Below are 16,204 nucleotides of genomic sequence, written 5' to 3'. Positions count from 1 at the left end.
TCGTCTTACGTAATAAATGAATGGCCCCATTTGAATAGGCTATACGTAAAATATACGTATAGCGTGGCTAAGACGTTTTGATCGAATTTTTAATAATAATGTATAAAATGACCTTTATGTATTATTGATAATATATAATTATAAATATTGGACAACATCACATACATTACTCTGATCCCAATGTAAGTAGCGAAAGCACTTGTGTTATGGAAAATCAGAAGTAACGACGGTACCACATACACCCAGACCCAAGACAACATAGAAAACTAATGAACTTTTTCTACATCGACTCGGCCGGGAATCGAACTCGGGATCTCGGAGTGGCGTACCCATGAAAACCGGTGTACACACTACTCGAGCACTGAGGTCGTCAACTGAATTTGACTGAGTATTTATTTTAACTTTTAGTAAACTTATTCAACTATAACGAAATTCTATTTTTCAGATGCTTTCTGATTGATCATGCTTTATATCGATTGAATTGACTAAGGTAGTTGTAATTATACACGCATACGCATGCTCATAAAATTACAGAAACTGAGAACAGGCAATTGGAATAGGCGCTCTTAATTTTAATAAATCGTCACTTTCGCTGGAATCTTCTAACATGACTCTTAGACTATTTGTGTACCAAATTTCATTTAAATCGGTCCAGTAGTTTTGGCGTGAAAGCGAGACAGACAGACAGACAGAGTTACTTTCGCATTTATAATATTAGTATATATAGTATAGCTCGCTAGGGAGCTCCGATAATAACCGCGTCCGATCGCTGCTAAATTCAAAGTGCTACAGTGAGAAGTGAGAACCGCGGCCTCCGACGCGCTATTTATAGGCACGCTCCCGCCGCCCCGGCCGGCCGGTACCACCGCTACGTTCCGCAATTTTTAAATCTGTAATATCTTCGAAAATATTCATTTAAATCATATGCTGTAAAGAGCCATATAGATCGATATTAAATGAACAATGTATTTCATTGGATAAGGATTATTGCTGTATAGGTTAAAATCGCTTCGAAAATTAGCCAATACTTGTGGCAAAAAATAAATGACAAAAAATGTAATTGCGGGTTATCACTAACAGATAGACACATACCATCGCGGAATTTTTTGTAGATATTTTTGAGGTGTACAATTCTGTAGTACATTATTTTGATCTATCTAGTAGGGTTCAGCCAGCGTTTACAATGTAAGCGCAAAAAATGTATAAATTTACGACATCACATTAGAAACTTTTAAAATTATCAGTGTTACTTAACTATATTGTCTATGTATTATATACAAAAACCTTCCTCTCGAATCACTCTATCTATTAAAAAAAAACCGCATCAAAATCCGTTGCGTAGTTTTAAAGATTTAAGCGTACAAAGGGACATAGGAACAGAGAAAGCGACTTTGTTTTATACTATGTAAAGAAGATTCGTTAGGGCTGGTATATTTTTTAAATGAAATTCCTTGAATATTCAAAAAGGCGCTTTTGATGCGTCTGTTTTTTTAATATTTTTATTACCTTCGCCTTATCTGTGTCGATATGTCACTTAACGGTGTAGACCATATTTCTGTATTTGATGAATTCATTTAAATGAAACATTTTTTATATTTAATTTATATTTACAAAGTATCAAGTACATGTCGAAACTATAATATATACAAGTATTATATATTTTTTGAAAATTTATCAATTCAATCAATTCAATCTTAGCACTTGGCCAAATGAATCAAATTAAGAAAAAAATTATCTTAACATTACATTTCATAACAAAACAATAAGATTGTGATCTATAAAGATAAAGAGATCAAACATTAGTAATAATTCAATTTATCTGAATTATTTCGGAACGAGATGTTCCATCTGATGTTAAAGGGTCACCTTCGTTCAAAGACAGTGGCACTATAACAATTTTAAATAAACGTCTAACACCGGCAAGGTGTAACCAATCACTAGATATAAGATGTATTTCGTGACGAGACAAGTGAAAGACACAGTATTACAAATTATTCGGGGATAGAACAACTCTTTCTTTGAATAGGCTATTTGACAATGCGAAAAATAAAGTATCAATTATTGTAATTAGTATATATTATAAGTTTAAAAATGGTTATTTATTAACGAAAGTTGAAAATAATAATGAATTTATTCAAAAATCTATAAATAAATATGCATTTTTTTTAAACGTTTGTCACGTGACACAAAACGCTCCTGATTGGTCGGGTTTATGATGACGTCATTTGCTTGATAATCTCTTTCGCCTGCTGATGTGGATTATATACGCCACAGATTACAATACAGGCCCGTGACGTCACCGACCCCATTGCAGCGCCATATTGTCTAAGTAGCGTTTTCGCGCGCTATTTAAATATAGAATTTTTAATTTGATATTTTTCAGCAAATATGTACTAGAATTAAAAAAAAACACAACTTTTTCTGGGTTCCTTAACCTCTACTAAATAGTATAAAGTGTATTTTAAAAACCAGTCAAATAGCCTATTAGTAACAATAATGAAATTTATCCACTATCTTACAAGATAATATTTAAGCATATATGATAGATACTGATCTGAAATTCGGATTAGTTATAAAATATACAATTGTTATAAAATATAGTACATATTTTAATAATTATTATAGCAAAATATTATGCCGTCTTATAATATGCAATTTAATAACGAAAGAATATAACAAAATAAAATAAATTATTATTGTGTATATGGACGCGTTACATACAGTTTTAATTTTACTATTAAAATTAGTTTAATTTGAATATATTATTATATATACAAATTCATTAAATGTGTGTCTGATTTATATAATATATAATGATTTGATTTATTGTGCGTTAGTACAAGTACAGAAGTATATAGATGTGGCATATTAAAGTTAATTTCTAGTAATATTTTTAAATTGATTTAAGTCGCTTTATACAGAATAACTACTTGGTGCTATAGTCTATTCCAATCGAAGAAGGATTAAAGATTAACAAACCTTATATTTACGTATGTCACGCGATTTGCAGCTCAGCTGTATTGTACGCTACTAACTGTTCTCGAATAATATATCTTTACTATTAACTTTAACTATTAATATCAGCTTTAATTTTATTTACAAAATTCCGATAACAGTTTGTCGACGTTCAAAACGCCATTTTTCAAATAACGAATATCATAGACAATTCAACCTCTCGACCAATGATATCGCGTCAATTTAATGTCAAATGTTGTTTATGTAACTTACGTCCTTTTATGATTGGAATAGACTATATTATATACTTTATTATTAAGAACATTCCAAGATTACATCAACAATAAGTAATATTTTCTATACTTATATAAGCACGTACTTAAATAACAGATGTGTATTTAAGAATGACATTTATTTTAAATTGTCTTATTTACTTTCTAATTTTGTTTTTAAGTATATAATAAACATTGCCTAAAATTTGGTACAATAATTTACACCTTATCCATTGAATAGTATTTGTTACTAATTAAGTTTTAGGCGCGTTTTAACGTTTGATTGATGAAGACAGATCGTATTTCCATCGGACATAGCGCGATAAATGCTTCTGGTACCGGGTTCCTTACGTGGACGAATGTCAAAGAACTATCGAATATCTGATCTGGCTGTACGTCCACCATATCTGTCAATGGTATCTGGAAATTTAAAAAATATTTAATAAATAAAATATTAAAGGCAATAACTTAAATAAATTTGACATAAGCATTCTACACATCTTAAAGGAAAGGATTAAACTCAAGTAATTAAGAATATTGTACCTGTCCCTCGCTAAGTGGATACCACTTCTCAACTGCCTTGTTGCCGTAGCAAGTGTCCAAATGTACTCGCTGGAAGGTCATACCCATGCCGTGGTGTGTGGCGCCGTCTTTATTCTGGATTAAACAAAAATACTATATTATTTAGGGATAAAAAATATTTATTTAAAAACATAATTAGTGAAAAATGAGACTACGATAATTTATGATTTTGGCCTCAGAAAGATAGTAAAAGACATCCACGTCGACTTTGCTTGCGTGACTTTATTATTATTTTATATATGTATAATTCTAGAATAAACGTAGCCTAAGTTACTCCTTATTACATCAGCTATCAGCCAGACAAAAGTCCTGTCAAAATTGGTCCAGCCGTTCAAGAGATTAGACGGCACAAGCAGACAGATAGACAAAAAATGTTATTTTGGTATATGTACCGTGTATACATACATACATATTTTGCATTTGCATTTAGTAAAAAGCGGTTATTTTAGTACTACAAACAGGCACTCCAATTTTATTATATGTATAGATTCTGTTAATATTAAGCCGATGGTTTCTAGGATATCAATAAAAATATTGAGATAGTTAGCTCAGGAGTAATAAGCAAATTGCTTATTTATATCTAATTAATACTTTCATAAACAGTTATTATGATTACCAACTAATTGGCCATATATGCCCAATGTTACTAATCTACGTGAAACTTAATGTATTGTACAAGGAAAGTCTAACTCACTTTGGTCGCTATATGAGAGTGGAAAGCTGCCAACACGACGTCCGGAGCGCTGACGAGGGAGCGGGAGTACGAGGACCGCGGCGAGTTCTCGTTGGCGCTGTAGTGCATCGTGATCAGCGGCTGCAGCAACATCTGCTGCGACACGTGCGCGCCCAGGGTCAGGTACTCGCTTGTCTGCTCGGGAGATTTCGACTGGAAAATAACAAACATTACTTTTAGTCGACCTTGAACTACTTCAAATCCATTATAAAATACTTTACATATTCAAAACGGGCTAATACATATAAATTTCGGGTCATATAATAATGAATTACATATATATGACATGGAATTTTATCAAAGTATAAATTAATTATTTTATTGGAATAACAATCACTGATTCAAAGTGTTCTATGGTAAATAGTATAAAGCTAAGTATTAGAAATCTAAAGTTTCACTGCTCGATTGTCTAGTGTCTAGCTAAAAAGGGCACAAATCCCGAAGTCCTTAGATCTTCCTAAGTCCGTAAAAAGTTTTCAAGAAAGGTTTTTTATCGAGAATTTCTCAGTAGGAGCTCGAAGTCATGCAAGCTGCCGGTGCCACGACTTTCACGGGATTTATGCCTTAGAAATCAAGTAAAGCCACAAGTCGGTCCTGTGGTTGATCTCTTCAAGGTCAAGTCAGGTTCGTCCCATCGGATTATGAGAATGAAGGAATAGACAGAGCACTTTTTCTGGGCCGGAATCTCGCGTCATCACGTGTCAGTACCGCGCAGACTTGTGGGACGCGCTCGAGCAGCAGGCGGAAGGTGTGTCGAGTGCGCACGTTGTCCAGCACGCCCTGGTTGAGGCCGCGGTTGTCGTCGCGGCTGAGGCGGCGGTCCTGCATCACCTGAGAACGGATCCTTTATGAAATACACGTTTATTTACTAACCGACTGCAAAGGTAGGAAGTTTCTCTGCATCTGCATCGATTTTTCAAAACTTACATGACCAGTGTCTATGATTCTTTTAATGGTGTAATCTTACGGTGTAATCTACGTCTTTATAAGTATACGTTATTATGTACAAGGGTACATAATTATTATGGAAACAGTGTTTCCATAAGAATTGTGTATCCTTCTTTTGACTCCTTCCGTTTCGTGTGAGCGCGGTCCACGGCAGCAACGTGGGTATCGCGCGCCGTGCTTTAAAGTTAGCTAGTAGTGTAACGATCGATTATCCTTCTCCTTTCCTACAATAATATCACCCATCCCTCGTCTCGTGGTCATCAAGTGTGTCAAGACCAAGGGAGCGCGCCCAGGAAAGAAAGTAGAAAGTATTTGTTTTATTTCTCAAAAATGTAACAACGGATTTCGAATATTTACACTTAGTTATTTATACTTTTAACTATTTTTTATAGTTGGGTGTAGTACGGTGTGTGTGTGTGTGTGGTGTTTTTTCCTTGAAGGAAGAAAGTATCGTGTGGCCTGTGTCACGTAGCGCACCTCCAGCTGGCCGCTGCGCAGCGCGGCGGCGCCGAGCGGCGTGGACGTGAGCAGCGTGAGGCGCGCGCCGCCGTCCTGCAGGAAGGCGGCCGCCGGCAGCGGGTAGAAGTTCGCCTGCAGCGGGAGCTTCTCGAAGTAGCGGCGCTTAATCATCTGTAACATATACCGTATATGTATGGAACGGAAGTCGGACGGGGTCGGACTTGTTCGGCGAGGAATTTTGATATAGAATCGGAACCGCATTCCATTTTTATTATAAACAAAGTCTAAGTAGGACATACGAGATTGTAATTTCTGATATTTGAAAGCGATCGGTGATACTTTTGCTCATAAAGCAGACCCGCAGCACCTTCCGGGATGATTAGATACCTCCTCTGCTCACCTGGAGGTTTTGAGTATCTGGTAATAATAATATATTTCATAACTCAGCTAAAATTGAAACTCACCTGCATTCCATTGAGGTCCGTGTAAAAGATGTCTCCGTTCTTGATGGGGGTGGAGAAACGCATCGCGAGCTCCAGGTCGTCCACCTGCGGGTCGATCAGCAGCGTGTTGCTGATCTCCAGCTCCGCGTGCGGCAGCGACGGGTTGTTGTACACTGAGATCTGAGGATGGATGAGTTGATTGTAGAATACATTAATTTTATTTAAATTCGGTTGGCTGTCTGACAAATGAGACATCTGATGGTAATTACCATCCTACCATAAAAATATTAATCATCCCGCCACCAGCCTTGTGAACTAAGATGTTAGGTCCCTAGTGCCTTCGGTTACACTGGAGATTTATTGCAAACGATGTACAAAAATATTCGAAATAGATTTTTTTTTATATTAACATTGCCTTTGTATAAGTCTGTTTGGGAAGGTAACGTCCCCTCATCATGTCATACTCTACCGCCAAGCAGCAATACTTAGTATCGTTGTGTTCCGGTTTGAAGGGCGAGTGAGCCAGTGTGACGTACATAATCCAAATATTCTTTATTCAAGAGGGCTCATAAAGGCTCTTTTGAAGCGTCGTGTTACATTGTTTTATTAAAAGTGAAGCTATCGCCAATTCGGAAAGTAGTTTATACCGAGAACTGCCAAGAAGCTCGGTAGTTACTCTTTTCCGCCATATTAATTACAATGTAATACTGCGTCGTGCTACAATATAATAATCTTGTATTCAGTAATATGTATTATTTATTATCCTCCTCGTGTCTATACAAAGATTGTATATTTCATTGTGAATATACATAATAAATAAATAAATATTGGACAACATCACATACATTACTCTGATTCCAATGTAAGTAGCGAAAGCTGAAGGTACTGATACTGCGTAAGTCCATAAATGTCACTTTTTTTGCGGATTAAATCCCATTTCAACCGTTTTAGTAAGAGGGTGAAATGTGACCCTAATTTAAAATAATATTCAATTGAGTTTTTTTTAATTTTGTTTGAGATTATTATGTTTAAGGTTGTAATGGTTAATGCTAAGTAAGCATCATTCATTAAAATTCTTATCGTAAACATTTGTTATAGAAATACTACGACGTAATTCAGAACGACGGTTACTTTGTGTGCTTATCGTGACTTGTAGACGCAGCCTATCGAGAGAATTAATTATTGTTTTACGCATCGACTGTCAAGTGGTTATAAATGACAATAAAATATATATTATAAGTGAGTTTTGATATTTTATCTTGACACTTAATGGAAATATGTATTCTGATTAAATTAAATAATATTCTAGTTTCGATGAGACAATAGACAGTTTACTAGTAACGCCTGAGAGTATAAAATAATCGCCTCCGATATTCATAGAGTTCATAGAGTTTATATTCATTTGTCTTTATAGTTCATCTCGTGGTCGGCGGTGGAAGAAAACATTGTGAGGTAATCAGTGTGTCGGATGAAAATCTGCCACATGTGTACCTTCCTTCTCTCTATCTCCTAATAGCTGTCTCGTAATAAGGAGAGTCCAGTAGTGAGACATTTATAAATAATTAGTATATTGTTTCAATGTACTCTCAAAATAACACATTATGAATACAATGTAGACGAACCAAATTTACTACTAATCACGTCACCGACAATTACTACTACATTTATCATGAGGTGGTCTGTCTGCCAGTCTGCCTACCTATTTTAAATAAAAAAAAACGCAGTCTATATTGAAGTTTATTGCCGGTATAAATAAAATTGAGTAATAACGAAAAAATACCTTTAATATAAGAATTAGTATCACTAACTCACCGCAAGTAATACTTCAGCAGCTTTAGGTCCCACCAGTCCTGAATAAAGCGTAGCTTTGAACGGCCCTTCCGTGATCACAATCTCCGGGAACGGGTCGGATTTGAATGGCGTCGCCGGACCGTCCGGGATGAACAGATACGCTCCACTGTTGTTATCTTGAGCTTTTTGAGTATCATATCTACGAATGTTAATTAAATGGTTAATAGCTAAAATAATATTATTTATTAAAAACTATTTCTAACAGGCCAATGATATATTCCAATGAAAGTTGGTAAGATAAACAAACTTTAGATTTATATATTCAAACAGTTGGTTTGAAACTTTTAATATTTGTAGTCGACATTTGCGCTTTGGTGGTCGGTGTGTAATGTTCGTGTGTTGTTACGAATAGCCAAATCAAAGTCCAACTCACTTTAAATGTGTTTATTGAAACACATAAGAAAACCATAGAATAGATTGTGCAAGAATAGAAACGGTTACACAGTTCGCAGTGTTAAACACAAGATAAGCACAAGAAGAAAAAGTTTATAGCACAGTGGAAAGATAGAATACAGGATAGAACTATAAGCAAACTAATAACGAATATAATAGATAAAGCGACAAGCCTTCAGCGTCAAGCACAGGTAAAAAACGCCGCATACGCAGCCGCGCGAGAACAAAAGGATCGCTATAGTGGTGCCTAAGCATCGCGTTCCAGTGTAAGCAGCGATGAAGCGATGCGATACGATAGCTATGATATTTAATTTATTTATTATTAAATTGTGTTTATATTTTTATATGACTGTGTGATGTATGAATTGATATGTGCGATTATATATATATATATATATGTATGTATGTTTATTTATTATATTAATTATATATTATATAATTTAGTTTTAGTTGTAGGATGTAGTATAAGGTTACCTCCAGCGTGAAGACTTCTGATGAAATACCTTCAACGTACAGAAGGTGACGAGCGAGTCGTATTAATAATAATTTAAGACTCAGCTATATGTACATGGACAGAGCTCCTTATCTTCAGTCGAATTATAAATGTAATAATTGGCAAATGTAAATAAACGTTATCGAGTATTATAAGGTTTTTATGTTAATGTTACTCACTGAACAAAATCCATATGGACGGGCATGGTGTGGCCGTCGGGCGTGACGACGGCCTTTAGCAGCCCGTTCATGGTGGCGACGACCCGCGAGCTGTTCCCGGCCTGCATCGTCACGTCGTCCGCCAGCCGCGCCGCCGGCTGCTCCACCGCGAACATCTTGGGCAGCTCCACCGACCAGTAGTCCGCGTTGTAGATGCGCACGCGCGAGTACGACGTGTATCTATGGACGTGCACACTATTTTGTTATTTTATGAATAAAGGTACTCGGACTAGACGGTAAGTGGTCACTGCTGCCTGTATACATTGACACCATCAGAAATTTTAATCGCTGCTTACATCCCCAATGCGCCACCTTAGGGCGTAATTATGCTGTGCCTGTAATTACACAGGTTCAATTACCCTTCAAACCGGAACACAACAATACCAAGTATTGCTGCTTGGCGGTATATAATGAGTGACTTATACCTCACCCAAATGTGCTTGCACGAAGCCCTACTACCAAGAACACTTCTTCATTTTATTCATTCAACTTTTTGTAAGCATATATACTTCTTGATAGCAGATACAAAGTTACTGTTTTTCACATACTTATTGATGGCCATGTTGTCTCGCAGCGACACGCTGTAGACGGTGATAGCTAACGCGTCCACTACCACCGGGAAGGACAGCTGAAACTTGTTCGCTGCGAAGCCGAGACGTTTCTCTCCAGCTACCACGGGTGATATTTGAGCCATTATCGGGCTGCCATCGGGGTCAAAGACCTAGTTAACATACAAAATAGGGTTTTTTCGAAACGGTTGAGATTTTTAAATATAAAATCCTTTTTATGTGAATAAATTTTTATCACTTATTTATTTTATTTTAGTAAAGTACTAAAAAAAAACATAGCAAAATTGTCATAACAACCAATCTTACCTCAACGTGCGGCGTGGACACGATTACGGTCACAACTTCGTGTCTCTTAAACGCCAATGCGTTATAAAACAGCAGCCGCCTCGAGGGCGACATTGGGTCCAAGGCGATAGTTATCCGGGACGGAATCTCGTCGTGTTTCCGCCAGATATCGTCCACGTCGAAGTACACGTCCTCCTGTGTCTGGTCCTGGATCGCAGGTTGCTTCAAAAGATAGTATGCCGCTTGCTGGATCGCCGATTGACTGTATTTGATGGCTGTTAACATTCTATAAAGATAAACCACAGATTTAAAAATATAACAGGTATGTAACATACATACATATAAATCTTCATACGCGAAAGTGTTAGGTTTTGGAAGCGTGGACGGTCGAGCAAAATCAAAATATACTTTATTCAAGTAGGCTTTTACGAACAGCCAGAGTCGTAATTTTAAAAAATTATTAAAAGTAAAGCTACCACCTGTTTAGAATGTAGATTCTACCGAGAAGAACCGGTATGAAACTCAGTAGTTACTCTTTTTCAACATTTGAAATACCAAGTTGTGTCAGTTAAATACAATTACATATATATAATACAAGTTGTCGCCCACGGCTTCGTTCGTATTTTAGGGGTCGATCGTCAGGTATTTGGCATGAAAAGTCCTTTCTCAGAGTTCGAGCTTGTTTCACACCAAATTCGTTTCAGTGCTTTGTCCGTGAATGAGCAACAGACAGACAGACACAGTAAGCCTAGCACGTACAGCATCGGTACATTCTTGCGAGAGCGACTCACTTGCGCGCGTAGTCCTCGTGCACGTCGTCGCGCGCCGTGCCCGCCACGCCGTCGTGGTGCTGGAACAGCGCCAGCGCGCGCCGCGCGTGCTCCACGCGGTCGCGCAGCTGCAGCGACGTGATGTGGCTCACGGAGCGCGACGAGCTGGCCTGCGCCGTTATCACCTCGGCCGCCCTGCGGACGCGGACGGGCTCGTAGTCGTTTCGCACTCGGGTCGGCGTCGACTCCGCCGCTTCGAAACTCACCGCACGTAGGCCAGCAGCGCTCGGTCCATTCTTTTGTAGAAAGGCCGCGACGTGTAGTATCCGCTCCAGTAGTGTTGGTTCCGATCGGCGTACGTGAAGAAGTCGCCCGTCAACACCGGGAAGTCGGCCAGTTTGATTTCCTCGTGCACCGCCTTGAAGTAGTCTTGGAGAGTGCCGAATTGTACCTGTTGAGTGGCGTTACGTTAAGTAAGTCGTTTGTTAAACAAATTCTCGTTATAGATCTCGAGTTGGAGATGACAGCTTTCTCCTTCATGTTATGAGCTAGCGACTCATCACCTCTGTCTCAAGATGGAAACGATAACTGGTAGAACTTCTCTAAGACGGCCTTAGCGGAAGACCAGATCGCACTTGTGCCCGAAAAAAACATTCGATTTTGAAAGACCTAGAAGCAAAGTTATAGTCCTTTTTAAGTGGTGGTGGATTAGTGCACGATCCATATCCACGTCTACAGAGAATGGACAGGCCCTCAATACAAGGGAATGTTCCATTTTGAACCATGAGAGGGAACTACTATCGCAATCGCTATTAGTACCCAATACCCTGGGATTTTAAGTCGATTATTAGTGAGAGACTAGTCATTTCTCTAGTGCTGAATCCATTTTTAGTATTAGTACCATACATATTAATATTATTCAATGTAAGTAGTTCAAATCGTAAAACATACGTATTGAACATTCTTACTATTTTATCTGCATTTAGTTAGATCGAGGGAAATTCTTACTACGCTTACGTCGGGGGAAGAAGGCCGACGGAGAGCAGGGTCTCCAGACACAATTTGTTGTAGAACTTAAATTAAAATTAAAAATATTTATTCCATAAAGAAGTATTACATTTGCTTATAAATGTCAAAAACCCAACATGAGCTGGAAAAAAATCCTCAGATCTGAGAAGAACCGGCAAATCAATAAAAATTAATATATAAAACGAACTCACCTCTGCATTCCACGCCTCGTTGCTGTTTATGTAATCAATGATCATTTCATAGTTCTGGTACTGATTGTCCCATTCATTCGCTCTATCGTAGCGGAAATCGTCGCCCAGTGGCACGAGGACTACATTACTACGGTACAGTTGGGCCTTTTTACGCCATTGATCCAAGATCATGAAAGACCTTAAACACCAAGAACATAAACATGTGATGAATGAATAATTAATAAAAGTCTAATGTTACTTAACATAGTAAATAAATATTTTTTTATAGGTTAAATTGTAGGTAGATCGCAGGCAAACGTAATATACAATGTTATAAATGGGAAAGCTTTTTTATCTGTTTGTTTGTTACGCTTCCACGTCTTAACTACTCAATCGATATGATATTTTCAGTCAGATGCACAAAAAAGGACTAAGGGTACCAATCGTCAGAATAGTTAGACAGAGGGTGGGATTCCTACTCCTGACACGCGGGCGAAGTCAGTTTTAGGGGTTGGTCGTCAGGTGTTAGGCATAAAAAAGTAGTCCTTCCTTGGAGTTCAAGCTTGCTTCAAACCCTCTAAAGTTCTTGGAAAAAAGTAAAATAGAAAAACTTCACTCTACCTTTCATCAACATTTTTCTGGACAATCTTTCTAGGTGGTGATCCCCAGGGACAAGTGACCCCATTCCCGGGCAATCTTTTAAAATCAAATTGACAGCAGATCTGCAAATTATTTTTTTTTTTTTTATGTCGAAACATTGTCGATAAAATTTAGAATAAACTATGTATATGAAAACAAACCTTAGGGTCCGGTCCGCAAGTATGAGGAACATCATACGAATAGAAAGGCATCATGTGGGTGAACATATCGGTTTTTCCAGAACCATCTGAAATAAAAATGGTTAAAATTTGTCCGTTTATATGTTATCTCGGGAACAAATGATCCAATCCTAAAAAAATTAACTAGTAGAAAGCTACATTATTCTTGAGTTCTATAGGGCACAAATTAGCTATACACATTTATTTTGTTTAAAACGACACAGTGCAACATTCGAAAGATAGGTATCTGCAGTGCTATTCCATAAAAACTCACTTTGTATCTAATGTTGAATAGAAAATTCTAGAAATATTGCTTACCCCACATTTGCCTCCACTTAAACTCCAGTTGTCTGTTCAAAGCAAGTTCCTTCTTCACTCTGTAATGTACTCTTTGTATAACAGAATTTTCTAGTCCAGTCAACTTCAATAAGTAAGGCTGACTGCTAGAATACCCAAATGGGTCGATTGCCCAGCCATTTTTGGGTATGTAACCAAGATTATCAAGTAGCCATTGATGTCCAGTTGTTAGTTGCTGAGCATTGGATACCCAGTGGGAATTAGCCTCATCATTCATAACCCATCCACCAGTAACTATTTCAATTTGCCCTGATTTCAGTAAGCTGAAAAAAATATGTTCAATTTACTTAAATTGATATTAAAAGTTGTAAATCAAATGTGTGCTATGTATTTTTGATACCCCATAATGCATAATGATCTCATAACTTATTTGACTTTTATCATACATCTGTTATGTATGATATCAATATCTCTGTATAAATAATTTTTATTTTCATTTCCTATCTATGGATAGATATAATGAAATGTTATCCTGGTGATTATTTATCAAAGTTTCAAACACAGTAATGTAAAAATAATTATTCGGACATATTAAATAATACTAAGCCCGCAAAGCACTACAAAGAACTATAAGTACTGCACTATAAACATAGCTTATTAATAAAAAATTAAGTAGTACTTTTGAAAATCAGTTTTTTCCTTATCTGTTGCATCAGATGTCCACCACAATGAAAGATAACTGGTTTCTGCCCAAATAAATTTCCTTCCAACATTTTCCTTGAGTTTTTCCACCATATTTGTAAATATAGCCTTTGTTTGAGCCTTATAATAGTTCTCAAAGGTCTTGATCCACCCTGTATAATTTATTGCTTTTTAATACTGATAAAAAAAGTATTTTCTCATAAAATGTCAAAAATCTGCTGCTGCAACAAACCAATACTGGATATCATATTTAAGATGTTATACAATATATTTACCAGGATCATTGTGAGAATGTGGCACTATGAAGACCTTCAACTTGTTTTTACTACTCCATTGATTATCTTTATACTCTATGTTCCACCCCTGCTTCCACACTCCACCATCAACATCATCAAACATTATTCTGTCATACATTGAAAGCATCTGCAATAAAAAAAAAATGGTGTTGATTCTGTTGCACACAATCATTACTATAAGAGGACTAAAAGGTTATCTGTGAATTTTATAATATTTTATTATATTGTGTTATTTGTACACCTAAATAATACAAAAAAAGGAATTGTACATAAGGCATATCCCTTATATATCATGGTTTTAACAACCTTTCAAGTAATCTTTAGCTGAAGAACATTACATAATAAAAATATATATGTAAAGCTAGGCAGCTAATTAACACAGGCAGATATTAAAAAATAATAAAGACATCACAAATAATATACACCAAAATATATGCACACACACAATACTTTCCATATAATAATAGTTACATAATTAGCAAATGTCATTCTTAAGTCCACATATGTGAAAATTAGTTGATTTGTAGTTCTGTATAATTAGATTAGTCTACCATCACGAAAACCACATTACATGACATATTAATAATTCAAACAATTTTTTTGAATCTCAATATAATATATATGAACCTCAAAGTATTATAACTCATAACTTAATTTTATTTTATTTTTATTAAAGACAACTTACAAAACATACACCATTTATAGGTTTTAAAATAAAGGTAATTACATTTTTAGCTGAGTGTTGTTTCAATTAAACATTATCACGGCATAGAAAAGGACAGTTTTATTTATTAACCTAACACAACAAACAATTTTTCTACTGTTACATGTTTTTTTTAATATTAAATATTAGCTTATTGCTAATAAGCTAATAATACGATAATAATGGGTTTTAAATCTTATTCTATTAATTTATTAATAAAATCTAAACTAAATTCTGGTTTATTTCAAATGAATACAACATATAAATTAGTGTAATATTGTATAGTCAAAATTCTGTAACTATATGTATAAAAAATATGACAAAATTTACCTGAACATCTGTTTTAGAAGATGTTTGAAAAATAGGACAGTAGGACATATTTATTTTTCTATGCATCCTTGGTGGTTCATCACCGACAACTTTAAATTCCCTGATTTTTATCTGTTTTGGTGCGGGCTTAGGTCTTATTTGTGGTGGATGAAACTCCTGGGATTGTTCCACAATCTGATCCATGGCACTTTTAATCTCTCCAACTACGGCATGATGCTGGTTTAGTTCGTTTTCAATGTTTCGTAGCTTTGATTCAAATGAAGACCATTTGTTCTAAAATATTTGATTAATTAATTAATTACTTTCACTATGTATAAATTATGAATTTAATAAAACTGTACTATTGACTAGACTACAATGACATATATTTTTTTAAAACTTACATCTTCAAGATCCACCATTGCAGGTTTTATACTAGGCAATTTTAAACTAAGATCTGTTACAACATATAGAATAAATATAAATGCTATAATACAAGTCGCCCAAAACAGGGCAGACAATCTTCTTATCCTCATATTGCTTTGCTGGCTTCTCTTGGTCAATAAAACTTATCAATGTCATTCATTATATGCCACATGCTAGAGTTAAATTGTCAAAACTATGTTACTTGAACACGGCTCCTATAAAGGTGGATAATAGTGTAATATTAATTTTATCAATTATTCCGGCTGATAAGATTTAATCACAATAGTCAACCACTTTTTATAGTTATTCGAATATACATATTTCTTAATACACTATATTTACACCAAGATACTTTTTTTCTGTATTTTTCGGATAAAATGTAATATCTGAATAAACTTTTTTGCAATTTTATTTATTATTCTTGACTGAGGCTGTTCTGCTTACATTTTAAGAAAATGTCAAACTTGTAACTTGTAATAGCAA

The 16,204-nt window shown here is 35.8% G+C and overlaps 1 protein-coding gene across 1 annotated transcript; it reads right to left on the bottom strand.

The window, feature by feature from the left end:
- Positions 1-3,243: 3,243 nt before the first annotated feature.
- Positions 3,244-16,187, bottom strand: LOC113396131 (alpha-mannosidase 2). The gene is made up of 20 exons (XM_026633949.2): positions 15,700-16,187; positions 15,317-15,589; positions 14,263-14,410; positions 13,965-14,139; positions 13,307-13,608; positions 12,971-13,056; positions 12,792-12,892; positions 12,192-12,369; positions 11,238-11,422; positions 10,993-11,166; positions 10,223-10,487; positions 9,896-10,068; positions 9,309-9,527; positions 8,205-8,382; positions 6,414-6,572; positions 5,968-6,120; positions 5,251-5,373; positions 4,504-4,695; positions 3,771-3,884; positions 3,244-3,647 (listed from the first exon to the last, which is right to left on the bottom strand). Exons 1-20 carry the CDS (start codon positions 15,829-15,831, stop codon positions 3,489-3,491), a joined length of 3,489 nt encoding a protein of 1,162 aa, XP_026489734.2. The 5' UTR covers positions 15,832-16,187; the 3' UTR covers positions 3,244-3,488.
- Positions 16,188-16,204: the final 17 nt, after the last annotated feature.

This window comes from Vanessa tameamea, chromosome 19 (assembly GCF_037043105.1).
Source record: "Vanessa tameamea isolate UH-Manoa-2023 chromosome 19, ilVanTame1 primary haplotype, whole genome shotgun sequence".
Classification (NCBI taxonomy): domain Eukaryota; kingdom Metazoa; phylum Arthropoda; class Insecta; order Lepidoptera; family Nymphalidae; genus Vanessa; species Vanessa tameamea.
This window is presented reverse-complemented; position numbering and strand designations above follow the sequence as displayed.

Bases quoted from the DNA above. Each gene is read 5' to 3' on its own strand.
- LOC113396131 (XM_026633949.2), bottom strand. From the start codon at position 15,831: ATGAGGATAAGAAGATTGTCTGCCCTGTTTTGGGCGACTTGTATTATA. The intron at 10,488-10,992 runs GTGAGTCGCTCT...TTATCTTTATAG, and splicing joins CACGAGGACTACGCGCGCAA to AATGTTAACAGCCATCAAAT. The intron at 8,383-9,308 runs GTGAGTAACATT...TAACATTCGTAG, and splicing joins GTCCATATGGATTTTGTTCA to ATATGATACTCAAAAAGCTC.